This window comes from Heptranchias perlo, chromosome 9 (genome assembly GCF_035084215.1).
Source record: "Heptranchias perlo isolate sHepPer1 chromosome 9, sHepPer1.hap1, whole genome shotgun sequence".
NCBI lineage: Eukaryota > Metazoa > Chordata > Chondrichthyes > Hexanchiformes > Hexanchidae > Heptranchias > Heptranchias perlo.
The window spans coordinates 44,917,860-44,939,751 of record NC_090333.1 but is presented as its reverse complement, the minus strand read 5'-3'; the positions used below and the strand labels follow the sequence as shown (position 1 = coordinate 44,939,751).

Here is a 21,892-nt window from a genome sequence, read left to right as displayed (position 1 = left end):
TAATCTGTCAGGAATGAGAATCCTAGTTGATTTTCACTTTTTGTCACCCAGGAATGCTAAGCACAGTTGTAGTTTCCCTACTGTTATCCAGTTAAGATCAGCTAAGATAGCACACACACATGGATCAAATCAGATTGATCAAATCTAGTTTTGGACAACAGTTTCAATGGCTGGCTCATTAACATGCCAATCCCTAATTTGTGGCAAAGGCACCAGTCTGCTTCTCTTGCTCAAGGAGATAGACAGGATGCTGTATATTTGATAATTTACCCGTAAAAATCCTGAACCTATGGTCATATCAGGAACATATTCTAGTTTAAATGGAAAATCCCTACTGGATCAAACAGTCAATAGCCCCTAGTCTTGATATGGAGCGTAATAATTTTAACAGTAAGTTACATTAAAATGGGTCCTTTTAAAAATCAAAATGAATGAGATTTGACAGCTCTACCAAGTTTGTATTTTTTTCAGCATAAATATTATCTAGTTTTGCTCAGTCTTTTTTAATTTTTAAACTGATTGATATATTGTTCTGTGGGAAACTAACTGCTAGTTGGATAATCAACTAAAATCTTGTATAGAAACAGTGATCATGATTAAATTAAAGACCAATTGTCCTACATTATAATATCATTTCACTTATTTCAATACATATAATTTTTTATTTCAGGAAACCAAACTGCACATTGAAATAGGAAAACAGAAAAAAGGAACTGAATCAGTCTTAATTTTTTTCACATTTTTTGGAACTCTGAACTACTGTTCCTTTAATTGGGATGTTGTAACAGTGCAAGTCACAGAAATCTTCACAGACATTGATGTTAAGCTCCTTCCACCCATACCTACCGTTCCCTCTCAAAAAATGGAGTTTGGGTCTTTATGTATACAGACAGACAGGCAGAAGAGGCAGGCCACCTTGAAGCCAAGTCTGATCCTGTTCTGACTAGACATCCACATGGACACAATTTCAAGCAAGGTCACTAGATTAGAATCAGAGCAGGAACCCTACCTGATTTTCCCTATCCCTAAACACAATTGTCATCGCTCTATCTTCCGCCCCAGTTGAGATCAGCTAACTCAGCAGCATCCATCGACTGAAACCAGGACCTTTCTGATCTGTATGGCTTAGCACTATACTGTCAAATGCAAAACCATTTATCCACTGAGACACTATGTGGGGGGGGGGGGTGCAGAAACCATGATTGAACTACATAAATATTGCAGAGTAGAATGCTAGAGTAGTACACTTGCTCTGTATTTACACAGAACTCTACTATACCATTTATCTAAAAGACAAACAAGGAAGTAGAGCATTACTTTCAAGCAAAGAAAAAAAATCAGATTGTAAACAAAATATTTTCAAGCAAAGTCTGCAATAACTGTTCTCCCAAATTACACTAAACAAAAAAAAATGTAATCAGAGATATAGGTTAGCATTTAGATCCTCTCAAACATTTTGGTGCTAGTATTTTAAAAAATAAATACTAGTCAGTCAATCTCCATGGGGAGTGAAGACCAAAAGTAATCTTCAGATGAAGCAGGGCTAGAGGATGGGGGGATAATTAGACTAGGGCATTCAGACATAATTCACTCTCCATTTTAAAATCATACAAATGTTGTCCTTATTTTTGAAGTTATATTATGTCCATATTTATAATGGAAACTGCCTATATAAACTTGTCTCACTGTAATTACACCCTCCCACCAGTGGTGATACCACAGTACCTCCAATGGAAGGAGGAATCTATAACTGTAGCATGACAAGTTTACAGAGATATTTTCCACTACAAATGTAGACACAAGAATTCATAGTGGGAAAAAGTTGACAGGAAGTACACACAGACATAATTTTTTTTTAATATGTTGTAGCCAAGACATCAAAACAATTAGAAGAATATACCAAGAGAAGGTCTTACAACTGTTTTATCAGATTATTCTTATGAAATAAATGCAATTCCAAAAACATTAAAAAAAAACACAAGTTTATCCAAAACTATGTGCAGAAAAAGCACTGCACTTAAATTCCTCTGTGCACTATTTTTAGTGCATTGGTTAGTATGTTTGCATTAAATTCTGGGAAAGGGAAAAGATTTGCCAGAGAGGGGTTGGAGTGCAAGTGAAAGCTGGCGGCAGCCAGGATCCAGGCCACAGGAGGCACTGGTACTACATTGTTTGTGGGCCAGGAGGAGCAGGAGTGCAAGGACACCTTGGGCCTCCCCTCCCACGATTGAGGGAGTGTTAGAAGGCGGTAATTTTTCTGAAACAATTTACTAGGTCTTTTCTAAAGTATAAGTCGTATAACTGAACTTCGCTTTATAAATCTGTCGAGCAACTAAATTAAATTGCACAGAACAGAAAGTGCTGCCAATAGACAAGTGAATAGTACCTTGGGGAAGGAATATGGAATAATCTGTCAATCTAGCCCATTTTAACAGATGTATCCAAGGCAGCAACTTTATCAATTTACCAGATGAAATGCTTCAGTAATATGAGAGGGGATTCCAACCCATCTCTGGCAAATCTTTTCTCTCTCCCAAACAACCCTGCTAGTAATTCCTTAGGGGAAATCAGAGAAAAGCTCAATAAAAATGGGATCACTGTCCTAGTAAAGCGACTTGCATTATTTTACCATGATTTGTGAATAAAGATATTTAATGGGATCAATCACATCCATCACTAAAAGTAAACACAATATTAAAACTTCATTACAACCATCTCAGTGGCTCCAAAGAACTAAGCCAGCTTGAAAACTTCCTCAATGCTCCTCAAGCTTGCAGGGTGAAAGGGGAGGATGATTTTTCAATCATTTTATTATTTACTGACATATTGCTCTGTTTATTCAGGAGGTATTAGGCCACCAAAACTAGTTCAAAGGGTAAGGTAGAATTCCTCTCAAAATATAAAAAGGTTATAAGATATTTTGGCAATATTTGATTTAACTGCCCAAATCGCAAAAATGTGCACTAGCTGTAGCATCTACCCACTTTACCTTTCAGAGCTTAGAATGTCATATTGATCTGGACGTGATATTGGTGATGAAGGCATGCCATTCTTCTTAAATGCTGTCAAAAGAAATATGACAATGAATACTCGGCTCTATTTTCTGGCTGCCTCGTAGCAGCAGTTAATTTGCTTCCTCACAGCAACAGCCAAACATTACAAGAAAAATGTTGGTCATTAGGCTTTTGGAACATACCCAAAAATATCGAAACTGAGGACGTATTATTTTTGTCAGAATAAAACTGTCTGAAGTTGCATTTATATGTCTGCATATTTTGACTAAATTTCATTAACTGTGATAATCATTTGTCATAACTATTTCAGATCTAAGAACATCTCACTTGTAAATTGGATCAATACAAAAAAACCCAGAAAAAGTTGGAACACTCAGCAGGTCAGTCAGCATCTGTGCAGAAAGCAAAGTTGATATTTCAAGTCTCAGAACCTTACCCAGGACTGGAAGATATTATTGATGAATAGCATTTTAAAAAAACAAAACAAGGGAAAGGGGGAAGAAAAACCCTCCACGCACATCCATTATCCCTTCTCCTTTCCACTGTCTCCTATCCTCTTCACTCCCATCACTTTTAAACTACAGGTTTAACCCTTGTAACCACCCACACCCTTAGCCCCTCATCCACTCCCTCATTACTCCCACTGAATACCGCAATGGGCAGGTGATGAGGGACTAGAGAGCACCTCATGCTCAGCGGGTTTCTTTCCTCCCTTCCCTATATATTTCCTTTAAAGAGATTTTGCTTGCTTTCAAAATTCAACTTGTATTTTAAAAATCAATTTAGAATGAGGAAAGGCAGTCTTGCCTTTGTCTCTCCTAGGTGTTGCCAGTATCACCCAAATCCCAAACAACAAATAACAAAAACGAATCACAGGTGGATAATTAATTGGCTTCTAAATTTAACTGGTGTTCTTTAAAAATTGATCTAACATTAACAAAGTCTTTTTCTCTCTCTCACTTTCTAAAAAGTTTATTAGAACACAAAACAAAAACTACAAGACGTGCAATCAGAAATCTGTAATTTTTTTCTCACCCTCTCTGACTCACACACAGTTTCTTTTTGAAATTTGTCCTCTTGTTTTTCAAAATTAGTTGAAGAAATGCTACTGGGTAGAAAGCTAAAAAAAAATACAGCTGACTGAATCCTACGCATGCATGCTGAGAAATTAGGCATAATGCATATGCTCAGACTGTACAATCCAAATTCAGCTCAAAGTCACAACTTTGAGCAAAAATATCAAGTCCAAGCTCAGGTTTTTGGAAGCAGCAGGAAACTACAAGTAAAATCTTTAATGAAGGCATTAAAAGACAATTTAGTAGACACATTTAATCATATTATGGAATATGTAATTTTTGGTTTTTAAAAGTTTTATTTAAACTTATTCTGAACATCAGAAATCTCAGTCACTAAGAAAAATGGCAGATGAAAAAATCATCAGAAAGTATTTTGAGTGATCGGTGAGAACCCAGTGTCAGAATGCAGTCACAGGGCCAAAAACTCTCACTCTAAAATAGCAGCTACGTGTGTCACACCACGTGGCACTTTTAACACTGAAAAGGCCTATCAAGCACCACCTACAGGAATAAGTAGAACTGCAGGTTCTTATAATGAGTTTTCATTAAATACATTCCCATGTACCAAATTTAATACATAATAGATAGGTGTTGGAAGCCATTTAAAAATATAATTAGATCTTTACAGGAGTTAGAAAATCCTAACATGAATTTTGACAGAGATAGGCAGATCTTACACTCCATTGGACTACAACTGTCCATTTCGATATTCTGCAGTGCACTGAAGTCCACTTTGAATGGTCTGGGTGGTTTCATTGGAGGAGGTCCCAATACTTCAATAGATGGGAGTTTCCGGCGTTGCATGGATGTATGTTGATTGTCTTTCTCATGGGCAGCTCCTTCTCCTTGATCCATCTGAAATTTTGGTTCTGGATGGTTAGCTAGATCCAATCTTATGGACCTACGTGGCAACCCTGGAGAAGCATCTGATTCCACAGTGTGGTTGTTATCTAGTATGATCCCTTTCTGACCAATCTGTGGGGTAGAAAGATTCGTTTTTGGTGGAAGGGATGGGATAGTCATTTCATAATCATTAGTTGTTTGAGAATCTTCACTACTTTGGATCAGCATGGTTGGCTCCTTAGGCTCGGGTATTTGATCCCTGGCACCAGAAATCTGCACCTCTGGACCCATACTTAGATCTTCCTTTTTAGACTGGGTAAAAGAGGTGGCCCTGAAAAATGGTTCAGCATGATATATTGTCTTAGATAAAGAATAAGAATTTGGTCCCGAGTTTAATAATGAGGGAGGGAGCATGGCACATTTTATCTTTTGAGCTGGTGCATCAAATTCTACAGGGCAATGAAAAGAATTCTCCCAAATATTTAATTTTTCTTTAAATGTGATTTTGCCCACTTGGTCATTTTCTTTATTATCTTCTGAAGTTTCATTTATAGGCTTTTGAAGTTTGTTGGGACTAATTCCTACTAATGCTGGGTTAGAGGTAGCAAGATCTTCAGGTCTTTTTCCACTTTCTGCTTGAACAATGGGCTTTGTCCAGTCAGGTAGCTTCAAAAATACAGGCTTTGGAATTATTGATGGTTTTGCCAGAGGAAGAGAAAGATGAGGAGAATTTTCATTAAATTGTTGAACAGCAGCGTTATGAGGAGTAATTGTCTCAATAATGTCGACATTGGTTACATACACTCCAGGTGCTTCAGAAGCTTGTGATCTCTCAGACTCTGCTTCTTTTGGTTTACCACTGGACTTGTTCTTTATTATATCAGACTTCTGAAACTTCGCTCGAAGAGTTTTAAAATCAACTATTTCCTGGAAAGATGAGCAAAAACAATGGTTACCTTTTGTAGCCGGAACTCAATCAGGCCTCCAACCTTAAACAGCAATTTGTTTATTTAAAACAAAACAATTTCAACAAGGACAGACATCAAGGCCAATTTCTAATGCTTCCACTACTACCTGCCTGAAATCAGCTAACTTGGTATAATCCATACACCACAGAAACATAGAAAATAGGAGCAAGAGTAGGCCATTCAGCCCTTTGAGCCTGCTCCACCATTCAATATGACCATGGCTGATCCTCCATCTCAATACCATATTCCCGCTCTCTCCCCATACCCCTTGATGCATTTTGTGTCCAGAAATCTATCTAGCTCCTTCTTAAATATATTCAGTGACTTGGCTTCCACAGCCTTCTGTGATACAGAATTCCACAGGTTCACCACCCTCTGAGTGAAGAAATTTCTCCTCATCTCAGTCCTAAATGTCCTACCCCATATCCTGAGATTGTGACCCCTCGTTCTGGACCCCTCAGCCAGGGGAAACATCCTCCCTGCATCCAGTCTGTCTAGCCCTGTCAGAATTTTATGTTTCAATGACATCCTCTCTCATTCTTCTAAACTCAAGTGAATACAGGCCGAGTCGACCCAATCTCTCCTCATACGACAGTCCTGCCATCCCAGGAATCAGTCTGGTGAACCTTCGCTGCACTCCCTCCATGACAAGTATATTCTTTCTTAGGTAAGGAGACCAAAACTTCACACAATACTCCAGGTATGGTCTCACCAAGGCCCTGTATAACTGCAGTAAGACATCCTTGCTCCTATACTCAAATCCTCTTGCAATGAAGGCCAACATACCATTTGCCTTCCTAACTGCTTGCTGCACCTACATGTTTGCTTTCAGTGACTGGTGTACAAGGACACCCAGGTCCCTTTGTACATCAACATTTCCCAATCTATCACCATTTAAATAATACCCTGCCTTTCCTTCCAAAGTGGATAACTCCACATTTATCCACGTTATACTGCATCTGCCATGTATTTGCCCACTCAATCAACTTGTCTAAATCGCCTTGAAGCCTCTTTGCGTCCTCCTCACAACTCACAATCCCATCTAGTTTTGTGTCGTCAGCAAACTTGGAAATATTACATTTGGTTCCCTCGTCCAAATCATTGACCCAGGACCCTCATTGTCTGCGTGATCTCAACTGGAATGGCAGTAGGGGTGCTATAGTTGGCTTCCGCAGCACTGGGCTACAGAAAAAAAAGTCAACTCCAGTTTTTACTGTTGATCATGGTCCAGTGATCCGTCGATATCCTCTAGACTCGCACATAAAAATAGTCATTTGGGTGAGGTACGAAAGGTCTGCTGCGGCCATGGAAGTGTACCCCAGCTTAAGTTAGCATCTTTGGGAGAGAAAAAGGGACAAAACTGTGGCAGAGTGGTCAAAGAGGGGAGATCACCTTTCCTCTGACAGAGTTCAAAGTTAAATTATGTAAAAATTCCCTAATTTCTGCTACGTCTTGTTTTACTGTCAAATTATTTCACATCATGCAAACTCTATGAAAGCTTCCTCGAGGCAAAAATGTGAACTGTTCAAAGAACACAAACAAAAATACCAAGTGGAGGAAATTCAGAACACAGTTCAGAAACTCAAAATGATCTTGCTGACCACATAAGATTTCATTCCAAAACTGACTTAGAATTATCTGATTTTTGACAATTAGTTGAATCAAACATCAATAACACCTACCCATCGTTTTCACCATTTTCATTTGACGAACGGCCGAAACTAATCAGGGCCTAAGCCTCTACAGTCACCAGCAACTCTTTGTTACCTTGTCCAAGTGGCCATTCTTCTGTGAACCTAGACAGTGCTGACAGGCTATTTGATCATGGGTGAACTCCAATCCTGTCCTAACACGACAGCTTTCCACATATGTGGAGGAATCACAAGATAGTGATCAGGAGTGGATTTTCCCCACCCTAGCCTGGGGTCCCACAGATTAATTGTAGTACCCCAAAACCACTTTGGCCAAGATCATCTAATTCAGGTTTATATGACTTAGTGTCTCATCATGCATTGCATGGTACCACTATGCTATCGAGAGCAATTTTTAATAGTTTCTATCATCTTTCATCATGTTAAAACAGTATTGGGCATGCACTCCACTCCTATTGTAATACCAGAGCAGTCATTACAGAAATGTTAGGAGTAAAATTTAAGATGAAGAAGAGCGAGAGGTCACAAACTCATTAAAAAGAATAACATTTTTAGCTAAAGAGTGAGATACATAAAAATAAGTCATTTTCAAACCTAAATGAGCTACTCACATTCCAAAATGAGTAACGAGACAGACCAGCACAACACAGTTAGCTACCTTTGGTAGAATTTCATAGGGTCTGTTTTGTATATATTTGCATCTGTTGCTGAAAATAATGTACATAATAATTATTTTGGAAGACATTTATTGTTTTGGAATCATAGAAAATATAGCGCAGAAGACACCATTTGCCCCATAGCTCTTGTGCCAGTCTAGTTCTTCAAGTGGAGCTATCTAATACAATCCCATTTCCCTGCCTATTTCCATATTCATTTAGATTCTTTCTTTTCAAATGTATATCCAATTTCCTTGTGAATTATGTTACATGTCCCAATTTTGCAAGGCAGGCATAAATGGGGCTGTGTTGGCCCTATTCGCATAGCTGTTAGTGTGCTGAACTGCATCTTGCAATATAAGCCCCACTCCCTATTTGGAATAGACTATAGGCACATGATATGCTTGCCCAGAGAGTTTGGACTGTAGCGCACTCATCTAGGAAGTGCAACATCCAGCGAGGGAATAACTCTCAAATGGCTGCAACTCACCATAAAAGGGGAAGTTATAATTTTGGTGGGGCAAAAGTGAACTAATTGTTCAGAATGGCACAGCAGAGATATGTAGGCAACACACTGGTGATGAGGAGTAGGAGGTCTTGCTGTGGGAAATGCACCAGAGGGTAAGCCATCCTTACCCTCCAGTAAAAGCACAGTACCAACTGTATGGAGGGAGGTAGCCGGCTGAGCCAATGCAGTCAGCCAACTTCCTTGCCTGCAAATGAGGAAGAAAAGTGTTGGGGTATCAGAAGCAAGGCGAAGGCAAATGTGCTCCTCACTTTTGTGTATATCACTTCTGAGGTGCACCAGCCATGCAACAAACCTAAGTTAGGAATGATCTCATCTTCTGGGAGGTACTATTTAAGGCATTGTGCACAACCATTGCCCTTTTACACATACTCATTGTGCCTAAGCTGTATGGCACACTTTTTTCTTGATGGTGGAGGTTGCAGCTGCGGAACAACAAATATATGTTGAGACATCCAGGCTGAGGTGCTCCTCTGCTTTTCAGGGCTTCTCAGTGGGATCAGCAGCCATGGATAGAGGACAGCTTTGTTCTCCCAAGAGCGATCCACCTAATTTTTCTTTCCCTTTAAAAAGTGCAGGAATCGTGGAATGTCACATAATGAAGACATTGGGCACAATTTTCACTTCCAGCCGGGAAGGGAGAGGGGGGATTTTCAGGTGCGAAACCTGGAAGGTAAATGGGCGGATCGCGACCTTAATGAAGCCAATAAATTTTTCTTCCAGGTCTCACACCCGACAGCCAGCCTAATGGGCGGGCTGGCTGTCGGGCAGGAAGGCCAGCGGTAGCAGGCCATGACCCGGAATCAGAGGGAGGGAGGGAGGGAGGGATCATGGGCAGGGAAGAGATCGGCGAAGGGAGGAGTTCGGGGGGCTAGGAAGAAAATCGGAGATCACTGGAGGTCAGGTGAAGAGTCGAAGGTAGGTAGGGTCCACCATGGGGGGGCGGGAGGGGTTCCTGTCAGCCAGGTAAGCTTAAGCTTGTTGGGACTGCACAAATCACTCCTACTCCTCCGGGCCCACAAGCAATGCAATAAAAGACACTCATCTCATGGATCAGGCCCTTCCCACCTGCTTTTACCCCCACAACACCCACCACTAATCTGCTGAAAGCTATGGGTTCTGTCCAGCTGATATATCCTTTCTATATGCAAAATGATAAAAGTGTTGCCACCTCCCTGATATAGGTGTGCAATGCAGACTGCCTAATATGGGATTGCGAGTATTGAATCATTAACTTCTTTACTCAGAGTGGTGAGAATGCGGAACTCACTACCACATGGAATGGTTGAGATGAATAGCATAGATGTATTTAAGAGGAAGCTAGATAAGTGCATGAGGGAGAAAGGAATAGAAAGATATGTTGATATGGTGAGATGAAGTAAGGTGGGAGGTGGCTCATGTGAAGCATAAACACCAGCATAGACCTGTTGGGCTGAATGGCCTGTTTCTGTGCTGTAACATTCTATGTATGAGTCTCATTAGACCAATGAGCTAGATTTTCATCTTTTCCAAAGAAAAGCTAAATCTTAACCATTCTTCATAACTAAAATTATGGAAACCTGGAATCATCTTTGTGAACGTTCTGGATTCGCGTATACGTATCACAAAATTACACAAGTGATATTCATTCAGTCCTTTATCAGCACATCAGAAAAGTAGCTAACAATAACTGAATTCCATAAAAGTGTATGCTCACAATTTTGTACAATGGAAACATAGAATCACAGAAAGGTTACAACATAGAAGGAGGCATTCGGCCAATCGAGTCCGTGCCGGCTCTATGCAAGTGCAATTCAGCTAGTCCCACTCCTCTGCCCTATCGACTAGCCCTGCAAAGTTTTTCCTTTCAAGTACTTATCCAGTTCCCTTTTGAAAGCCATGATTAAATCTGCCTCCACCACAACCCCCCACAGCAGTGCATTCCAGATCCCTGCCACTCCCAATGTAAAAAAGTTTTTCCTCATGTCACCTTTGGTTGTTTAGCCAATCACCTTAAATCTATGTCCTCTGGTTCTTGACCCTTCTGCCAATAGGAACAGTTTCTCTCTCTCTATTCTGTCTAGACCCTTCATGATTTTAAATACCTCTATCAAATCTCCTCTCAACCTTCTCTGTTCCAAGGAGAACAACCCAAACTTCACACTTTTCAGTTCTGACGAAAGTTCTTCGGCCTGAAATATTAACTCTGTTTCTTTCTCCACATATGCTGCCTGACTTGCTGAGCTTCTCTAGCATTTTCTGTTTTTATTCCAGCTTCTCTAGTCTTTCAACGTAACTAAAAAGTCCCTCATCCCTGGAATCATTCTACTAAATCTTTTCTGCACCCTCTCTAAGGCCTTCACATCGTTCCTAAAGTGCGGTGCCCAGAACTGGACACACTACTCCAGTTGTGGTCAAACCAGTGTTTTATAAAGGTTCATCATGATCTCCTTGTTTTTGTACTCTATGTCTCCATTTATAAAGCCCAGGATCCTGTATGGTTTTTTAACCACTTTCTCAACCTGCCCTGCCACTTTCAATGATTTGTGCACATACACCCCCAGATCTCTCTGTTCCTGTACCCCTTTTAGAATTGTGCCCTCTAGTTTATATTGCCACTCTTCGTTCTACCTACTGAAATGTATCATTTCGCATTTTTCTGCATTAAATTTCATCTGCCACATGTCCGCCCATTCCACCAGCCTGTCTATATCCTCTTGAAGTCTATCACTATCCTTCTCGATGTTTACTACCCTTCCAAGTTTTGTCTCATCTGCAAATTTGGAAATTGTGCCCTGTACACCCAAGACTAAGTAGTTAATCTATATCAAGAAAAGCAGTGGCCCTAGTACAGACCCCTGGGGAACACCACTGTACACCTCCCTCCAGTCCGAAAAACAGCCGTTCACCACTACTTTCTGTTTCCTGTTACTTAGCCAATTTTGTATCCATGCTGCTACTGCTTCTTTTATCCCATGGGCTTCAATCTTGATGACAAGCCTATTATGTGGCACTTTATCAAACGCCTTTTGAAAGTCCATATACTCCACATCAACCGCATTGCCCTCATCTACCCTCTCTGTTACCTCATCAAAAAATTCTATCAAGTTAGTTAAACACGATTTGCCTTTAACAAATCCGTGCTGGCTTTCCCTAATCAATCCACACTTGTCCAAGCGACAGTTAATTCTGTCCCGGATTATCGTTTCTAAAAGTTTCCCCACCACCGAGGTTAAACTGACTGGCCTATAGTTGCTGTGTTTATCCTTACATCCTTTTTTGAACATTTGAAATTCTCCAGTCCTCCGGCACCACCCCCGTTTCTAAGGATGTTTGGAAGAATATGGCCAGTACCTCTGCAATTTCCACCCTTACTTCCCTCAGCAAGCTAGGATGCAGCCCATCCGGACCGGGTGACTTATCTACTTTAAGTACAGCTGGCCTTTCTTGTACCTCCTCTATCAATTTTTAGCATATCCAGTATCTGAACTGCAGCTTCCTTTACTGAGACTCTGGCTCCATCAGTAGATCTCCTTTTTGGTCCCTGATCGGCCCCACCTCTCCTCTTACTACCCGTTTACATGCCTATAGAAGTCTTTTGGATTTCCTTTTAAGTTGGCCGCCAGGCTATTCTCATATTCTCTCTTTGCCCCTCTTATTTCCTTTTTCACTTCCCCTCTGAACTTTCTATATTCCACCTGGTTCTCACTTGTATTATCAACCTGACATCTGTCATACGCCACTTTTTTCTGCTTCATCTTACTCACTATCTCTTTTGTCATCCAGGGAGCTCTGGCTTTAGTTGCCCTACCTTTCTCCCTTGTGGGAATGTAGGGCAACATAGACTGTACCTGAACCATCTCCTCCTTAAAGGCCACCCATTGTTCAATTACAGTTTTGCCAGCCAATCTTTGATTCCAATTTACCCATGCCAGATCTGTTCTCATCCCACTGAAATTGGCCCTCCTCCAATTGAGTATTTTTACTTTAGAGTGGTCCATGTCCTTTTATTCAACATAATTCAACCTCGTCAACAACGTAACTGAAAATTACACATTATTGTAAAATAAATCTTTTGAAGTACTGACCCATTCAGCAGATAGAAGTGGAAGAAAGATGACTTGTGGAAACCAGGTTTTATTTGTAAGTTTTTTCTCTCTTTGGTATGTGATGGGTTAGCTAATTTTAGCTGGGTGGCAGTAAGGGCACAACAAGTGGTGTAGAGAAGGGGTGAGGTGGGAGAAATCAACTATGATCTTTGCAGTAAAATCCAGTAACTTATGTAAAAAGTTGGACAGAATAAAAAGAGGGAAAATAGAAGAGGGAGGAAAAAGAGGGGAAAAAAAGTAACAACTTTTTTTAAAAAGAAGAGAAATGTTTGCAGAAGGCTATCAAGCTTAAAAACTGCATCTGTTGAGATGAGTTTATATCATGTTCAACCATACATCAACAAATAACTTGAACCTCAAAAGACAACTAATAGAGATAACAGAACGACCACAAATGTTGGGAGTTTTAAATAAGTAAACAGAAAATTCTGAAAATGCACAGGTCAGTCTGCATCTGACCAAAATGATCAGAAGTCTAAATATTGTTCTTTGGTAAAACAATTTACCTATTACACATTATAAATCACAAAAGATTGCAAATTGTTTACACTTCTTTTACCATCACATTATTGTCAAATTTAATGAGAACACCAAAACAGAAAATATAAATGACTATCCCAATTTCTGCTTAGGTCATTTATCCTGAAAGAGACAATTTGTGTTAAGCCTAAAACTGCCATGCTACAATAAATGGGAAATTAAGCACGAAAGCTCATAAGCCATTATTACATTATACAATAAGTTAATTACTGGAAGACAGAATAATTACTGTAAGCCATGAAGAATTTGTAGTGGTTTATAATGGAGAAAGTAAAAGTTAACACTGCTTGCAAGATATACACATTATCATTCTAGTGGCAGACAGCTTCAGAGGTATATTTGGGCACAGGTCTGGAGAACAAGATAAAATGTTTCATGTTAGCACCAATAAATTACAATAGGCAACAAGGTACTGGCATCGTTATCTGCAGCTACTTACTACCAGGCAAGTAGTAACAGTTATATCAGGGAGTTAGAAAAGCAACAGTCATTAGTAGACATGCTGAGTGGAGTAAATAGTCCTTTACCGAGGATAGTCATGAATTAGTTGGATTTTCGAACACGCATAGAAAATTTGGTATTTAGGAGATTGAGATCAGGATGGGTGCCTGCCAATGAACCAGAGTGGCATTTGAGGATGGTAACAAAGAACTAGAACCTAAACCATGGAAAATTGTGTGGCGAGCCTCTTGCAATTCTAGTTGTAATTGAAATACTTCTATGCAGAGAATGGAAGGCAATGCAGAGGTTACACAAAAACTTCCAGACCATTAGACCAACTTGCTCCTTTTTGATGGATCAAAGCCACCTTCTCATTCCTCAATCCCTTTTCTGTCCAGAAACACATCTAATTGCATTAACTTAATTTGCAGTCTTCTTCAATGGCTTTCTCAGCCAACTTAATCCACAACTCTGATACCTCTTGAGTAAAAGGTTCTGCCTGACCTCCCTTTTTACTCCCAACTTCCTAATTTTTTAAACTTGTGCCCCATAGTATTTGAAACTTTCACCATAGTGTCCTAGTGGTTTTGATCAACTTTGTCAATACTTTTCAATATCATGAACTGAAAAGTGTGAAGTGTTTAACATTATAGGGTCGGAAATTGCTCCAAGTGGTGAACCAGCAGTGCTCGCTGCTCGTTAGATTTAAATTCACCCACTAAGTTACCATGTTCTTTTTGGTGGCAACTTCCTTGAACTACGGGTTCAAAAAACTTCAACGTTCTTTCCCGGGCAGTGTGAGTGGGGAAATAATCTTTAAGGCCCCTCAACCAATCAGCTTGAAGCAAGCCACACGTGAGAACCAGAAAGTGCAACTCATTCACATACAGCGCAGACTAAAAACCTGGATGTGCCCAATAAGGTATTATAAAATTATGATGTGGAGATGCCGGTGATGGACTGGGGTTGACAATTGTAAACAATTTTACAACACCAAGTTATAGTCCAGCAATTTTATTTTAAATTCACAAGCTTTCGGAGATTTTCTCCTTCCTCAGGCAAATGTTTCCTGAAACATTTGCCTGAGGAAGGAGAAAATCTCCGAAAGCTTGTGAATTTAAAATAAAATTGCTGGACTATAACTTGGTGTTGTAAAATTGTTTACAATTATAAAATTAGATAGAGAAAGCAAAATAAAGAGGATAAAATTTTTAAGTTTCTGTCAGGCTTAAGCAGAGATAAACAAGCAAGCTCTCCCACTGGAGAGCTGCTGTAGTTAGTTAATTAGTTAGCTAGATTAAACTGGTTCCTGAAACAGTAGCAGAGCAGCGCTGACCCATCTGAATCGGAAACAGCTTAAATACAGGGACCTGTGAGTGCAACCTGCACTGAGTGCAGTGGGCACAGAATGAACAGCTTGAGAGTTTGGTAAGTGTGGGAGTTGGGGGAAGGAGGTGCTCCGATGCTTTGCCTTGCTTTTCCTAACTTTTTCCGCAGAGCAGCGGTGGACCTGAGCAGCAGCAGACCGAGGCCCGAGAGCAGGGATAAAAGCAGCAGCAGACCGAGGCCCGAGAGCGGGGATAAAAGCAGCAGCAGACCGAGGCCCGAGAGCAGGGATAAAAGCAGCAGCAGACCGAGGCCCGAGAGCAGGGATAAAAGCAGCAGCAGACCGAGGCCCGAGAGCAGGGATAAAAGCAGCAGCAGACCGAGGCCCGAGAGCAGGGATAAAAGCAGCAGCAGACCGAGGCCCGAGAGCAGGGATAAAAGCAGCAGCAGACCGAGGCCCGAGAGCAGGGATAAAAGCAGCAGCAGACCTGCAACAAGAAAAAACTGCAGTGTGACGTCACAGGTGAGGAAGGTAAGGGATGGGAAGTGACTGTGGGCGAAGTTTTACGTTAACATATAGCATATAACTAAATTTTAAAAACTAAACTTAATTTAATAAATTAAAACGAGGTAAATAATTTGATTAACACTAAACTAAATAAATAAATAAATAAATAAATAAATAAATAAAACAATGGGAGAACAGGAGATGTGTTGCTGCTGCAATATGTGGGAGTTTGTGGACATTTTTGTCCAGGGCGACTACATTTGCGGTAAGTGTTCGCGGCTTGAGGAACTTTGGCTCCGAGTTGAGAAGCTGGAGTCTGAGCTGCAGACGTTGTGAGACAACAGGGAGGGAGAAAGCTACCTGGACCTTCTGCTCCAGGATGCAGCCATACTCCTTAGATTAAATACTTTAGAATCGACATTAGGTCAGGGACAGAAGGGTGTGACTGCGAGTGAGGCAGGTACGGGGGCCCAGGAGGTAGTATTGCAGGAGCCTCAGTCCCTGCACTTGTTCAATAGATTCGAGGTTCTTGCAACCCTGGTGGATGACTGCGGGGAGGACGAGCAAACTGACCACGGCACCATGGTACAGGAAGCCATTCAAGTGGGGGGGGGGGGGGGGGGGGGAGTAAAAAGGAAGGTGGTTGTAGTAGGCGACAGTATAGTTAGGGGGATAGACACTGTTCTCTGCAGCCTTATGCATGAGTCCCGAAGGCAATGTTGCCTACCTGGTGCCAGTGTTAAGGACATCTCCTCCAAGCTGGAGAAGAACTTGGGGGAGGATCCAGTTGTTGTGGTCCACGTAGGTACCAATGACACAGGTACACTAAGAAAAAGGTTCTGCTGACAGAGTTTGAGCAGCTAGGGACTAAATTAAAAAGCAGAACCACAAAGGTAATAACCTCTGGATTATTACCTGAGCCATGAGCAAATTGGCATAGGGACAATAGGATCAGGGAGATGAATTGTGACTCAAAGATTGGTGTGGGAGAAGTGGGTTTCGATTCGTGAGGCACTGGCACCAGTACTGGGGAAAGAGAGAGCTGTTCCGTTGGGACGGACTATACCTGAACCACGCTGGGACTAGAGTTCTAGCGAATTCAATAACTAGGGAGGTAGATAGGGATTTAAACTAAATAAGAGGGAAGAGGGGAGGGGAGGGAAGAGGGGAGGGGAGGGGGAGGATCCCAGTGGAGAGAAATCTAGAATGCTAAAAGAGAAAAGACAAGGAAGCAGTGCAGGAAAGTGATTGGGGTAAGGATAACCAGATTGTGTCAGGAAGGACCAGAGCGTACAAACAAAAGAGTGCACTAACAAATAGGGTCAGGGTAAGAAAAAAATGGTAAGAAGACAAATAGGACCATAGTACAAAAAAATGTTAAGATGTCTATAAATGTTAAAGACAAATCTAAAGGCGCTGTATCTGAATGCACGAAGCATTCGTAATAAGGTAGACGAATTAACAGCACAAATAGATGTAAATGGATGCGACATAATTGCGATAATGGAGCCATGGCTGCAGGGTGACCAAGGCTGGGAGCTGAATATCCAAGGGTATTCGATATTTAGGAAGGACAGGCAAAAAGGAAAAGGAGGTAGGGTGGCGTTGTTAGTAAAGGATGAAACCAGAGCAATAGTAAGAAAGCAATAGTGAGAAAGCCTCAGAAAATCAAGATGTAGGATCAGTCTCGGTGGAGTTAAGAAGCACCAAGGGGCAGAAAACATTGGTGGGAGTTGTCTATAGGCTGCCAAACAGTAGTGGTAATGTAGGGGATGGCATCAAATAGGAAATTAGAGATGCATGTAGCAAGGGTACTATAGTAATTATGGGTGACATTAATCTACATATAGACTGGCCAAACCAAATTAGCAATAACACTGTGGAGGATGAATTCTTGGAGTGAGTACGAGATGGTTTTTTAGACCAGTACATTGAGGAGCCAACTAGGGAACAGGCTATCTGAGGTTGGGTATTGTACAATGAGAAGGGGTTAATTAATAATCTTGTTATGTGGGGTCCTTTAGGGAACAGTAAGCATAACACAATAGGATTCTTCATTAAGATGGAAAGTGAAGTAGTCCAATCTGAAACTAGGGTCCTAAATCTAAACAAAGGAAACTACGAAGTGAGTTGGCTATGACAGATTGGGGAGCTTCATTAAAAGGCATGACGGTGGATAGGCAATGGCTAATATTTAAGGAACGAATGCATGAATTGCAAGAGTTATACATTCCTTTCTGGCACAAAAACACAAAAGGAAAAACGGCCCAACCATGGCTAACAAAAGAAATTAAGGATAGTATCAGATCCAAAGAGGAGTCTCAAAGTTGCCAGACAAAGTAGCAACCCTGAGGATTGGGAGCAGTTTAGAATTCAGCAAAAAAGGACCAAGCGATTGATTAAGAGGGGAAAATAGAGTATGAGAATAAACTTGCAAGGAACATTAAAGCAGACTGTAAAAGCTTCTACAAGTATATAAAAAGAAAAAGATTAGTGAAGACAAATGTAGGTCCCTTACAGTCAGAAACAGGAGAATTTATAATGGGGAACAAGGAAATAGCAGAGCAATTAAACAAATATTTTGGTTCTGTCTTCACAGAAGAGGACACAAATAACTTCCCAGAAATGCTAGGGAAGCAAAGGTCTAGTGAGAAGGAGGAATTAAAGGAAATTAGTATTAGTAAAAAAAAAAAATAGTACTGGAGAAATTAATGGGACTGAAAGCCGATAAATCCCCAGGGCCTGATAATCTGCATCGCAGAGTACTAAGAAGTAGCCAAGGAAATAGTGAATGAATTGGTTGTCATCTTCCAAAATTCTATAGATTATGGAATAGTTCCTGCAGATTGGAGGGTGACAAATGTAACCCCACTATTTAAAAAAGGAGGGAGAGGGAAAACAGGGAACTACAGACCGGTTAGCCTAACATCAGTAGTAGGGAAAATGCTAGAGTCTATTATAAAGAATGTGATAACAGGGCACTTAGAAAGTATCAACGGGATTAGACAAAATCAACATAGATTTATGAAAGGAAAATAGTGTTTGACAAACCTACTGGAGTTTTTTGAGGATGTAACTGGAAAAAAAGATAATGGAGAACCAGTGGATGGGGTATATTTGGATTTTCAGAAGGCCTTTGATAAAGTCCCACATAAGAGGTTAGTGTGCAAAATTAAAGCACATGGGATTGGGGCTAATATTCTGGCATTGATTGAAAATTGGTTAACAGACAGGAAACAGAGAGTAGGAATAAATGGGTCTTTTTTTGGAGTGGCAGGCAGTGACTAGTGGGGTACCGCAGGGATCAGTGCTTGGGCCCCAGCTAGTCACAATATATATCAATGATTTGGATGAGGGAACCAAATGTAATATTTCCAAGTTTGCTGACGACACAAAACTAGATGGGATTGTGAGTTGTGAGGAGGATGCAAAAAGGCTTCAAGGCACTTTAGACAAGTTGAGTGAGTGGGCTAATACATGGCAGATGCAGTATAACGTGGATAAATGTGAAGTTATCCATTTCGGAAGGAAAAACAGAAAGGCAGAGTATTATTTAAATGGTGATAGATTAGGAAATGTTGATGTACAAAGGGACCTGGGTGTCCTTGTACACCAGTCACTGAAAGCAAACATGCAGGTGCAGCAGTTAGGAAGGCAAATGGTATGTTGGCCTTCATTGCAAGAGGATTTGAGTACAGGAGCAAGGATGTCTTACTGCAGTTATACAGGGCCTTGGTGAGACCACACCTGGAGTACTGTGTGCAGTTTTGGTCTCCTTACCCAAGAAAGGATATACTTGCCATAGAGGGAGTGCAGTGAAGGTTCACCAGACTGATTCCTGGGATGGCAGGACTGTCGTATGAGGAGAGATTGGGTCGACTAGGCCTGTATTCACTAGAGTTTAGAAGAATGAGAGGGGATCTCATTGAAACGTATAAAATTCTGACAGGGCTAGATATATTTGATGCAGAGAGTATGTTTCCCCTTGCTGGGGGGGGCGGGGGGTCTAGAACGAGGGTTAACAGTCTCAGGTTACGAGGTAGGACATTTAGGACTGAGATGAAGAGAAATTTCTTCAGAGCGTGGTGAACCTGTGGAATTCTGTACCACAGAAGGCTGTGGAGGCCAAGTCACTGATTATATTTAAGAAGGAGCTAGATAGATTTCTAGACACAAAAGGCATCAAGGGGTATAGGGAGAGAGCGGGAAAATGGAATTGAGATAGAGGATCAGCCATGATCATACTGAATGGCAGAGCAGGCTCGAAGAGCCGAATGGCCTAATCCTGTTCCTATTTTCTATGTTTCTAAGATTAAAAGACTTAGATTAAAGAGACAGAAGGGAAAAGTGAAAAAAGTGTTAAATTAATGTAATTTTAAAAAAAAATGTCCAAAAACTACTAAAATCAGGAGTAATGAGACTCCACATTTTTAGAAGTTAATTTTTAGTGCCAGAGAGGTTGCTTGGCAGTAAATGGGCTAGAAATTGCTTTTAAAATAACGGTGAGTCTAACAGCGCTCACCGTTATTAGTGGCAAAAATCGAAGATCCGGTGACTGCACATGCGCAGTTAATTACTGAAATCCTGAACTTAATCATCCTGGTTCACCGGTGATCTGTCAGCTTTGTGTTAAAAGGACCTCGCGGCTGCAATCAATGGACCAGCACCAACTTGCTGCACTTACCAGCTGGAAACTAACTAATCTTGCCACAAAACAGGTAAGCTGAGTTTTTTAGGTCTAAACTAAATTTTAACAGTGTGCTAAGTATTAATGACTGCCAAACAACCTCTCTGGCACTAAAAAATGTTTTAAAATGTGGAGTCTCATTTTAATCCTGATTTTAATAGTTTTGGGACATTTTTTTTAAAAATTAAAAATTATTTCCGTCTCTTTTATCTCAGTCTTTTAATCTTACCCTCTCTATTTTGCAGTTTCTAACTGTTTTTACAATGGTTTTACTGTGGTAGCTTTCACTTCATGGTTTTGACTCTTCGCAGCTTGTCAAAGATGGTGCAATCTGATTGGTTGAGGGGACAGGTCAATCCTTTCGCCTTTCCCATAAGTCCTAGGTTCCCGGGAGTTAACGCTGGACTGCTCTCGGCTCACCATTCAAGGAAGTTGCCACACAAAAGCTTGCGCTAAGTTTGTGTGTGAGTATAAATCTAGGAGCGGTGAGCGCTGTTCATTTATCGCTCGGAGCAATTTATGGGCCATTGAGACTTTCCACAATGTTAAAACTTAGTTCAGACCTAAAAAACTGAGTGTACCTGTTTTACGGCAAGATTAGTTCATTTTCAGCTGGGCAGGACAGCAAGTTGGCAGTGGTCCGTTGATTCCATTGATTGCAGCCGGCACTATCCCTTTAAAGGTGAAGCTGTCACCTTGCTGGCGAACCAGGGAAAGCAAGTTCCATATTTCTGCCTTTGACTGTGCATGTGCGGTCGCCAGAAGGTGCTCTTCGATTTCGCTACTAATAACGGTGAGCGCTGTTAGGCTCATCCTTATTTTAAAAGTAATTCCTGGGCTAATACCTTTTAAAGATTTTTTGTAGTGTAAGATTATTATAATAATATTTTCTGCTGAAAACAGCATGATCTCTCAGGGCTACCGATTGATGGTAACTGAAGAAAAAATTGTGTTTTTTGCTATATGGTATTTTCTGGTTCAAAATTATATCCACGTTTTTGTGGAAATTCTAAATCAGTGGTTTTGATTATCAATAATATGTTTTTACCTATATTCTCAATTTTGTCTTTTTTAAAATCCAGGATCCACAAGATGATGGTAGGGAAGATATTGCAAGTTCCAGATAGATAGGAAGTGTGCAGGAATATGGAAAAAATGTGGGTAGTTGTGTTGGAAGGGTGGTCCAAGAATCTGGGAGCAATGGGAAGGGGTGATAGAGTGCAGGAGTAGCAGAAGATTGTTGAAGTATGGGAGATATAGAGAAGGTGCTTGAAAATACTGGAAAAGGAGTTCCAGGGTCTAGGAGTCATAGAGTCATAGAGTCATACAGCACGGATAGAGGCCCTTCGGCCCATCGTGTCCGCGCCGGCCATCAAGCCCTGTCTACTCTAATCCCATATTCCAGCATTTGGTCCGTAGCCTTGTATGCTATGGCATTTCAAGTGCTCATCCAAATGCTTCTTGAATGTTGTGAGGGTTCCTGCCTCCACAACCCTTTCAGGCAGTGAGTTCCAGACTCCAACCACCCTCTGGGTGAAAAAGTTCTTTCTCAAATCCCCTCTAAACC

General features: G+C 40.8%; 1 protein-coding gene across 2 annotated transcripts in view; it reads right to left on the bottom strand.

The window, feature by feature from the left end:
- The window catches only part of LOC137325006 (FYN-binding protein 1), a 42,592-nt gene that overhangs the window by 8,611 nt on the left and 12,089 nt on the right, over nt 1-21,892 (bottom strand). For both annotated transcript variants that reach the window (XM_067989705.1, XM_067989706.1), the window contains exons 2-3: nt 4,768-5,860; nt 2,990-3,062 (exon numbers count right to left, since the gene is read on the bottom strand). In XM_067989705.1, the coding sequence (XP_067845806.1) occupies nt 2,990-3,062; nt 4,768-5,860 (1,166 nt within the window). The remainder of the gene's footprint in view (nt 1-2,989; nt 3,063-4,767; nt 5,861-21,892) is intronic.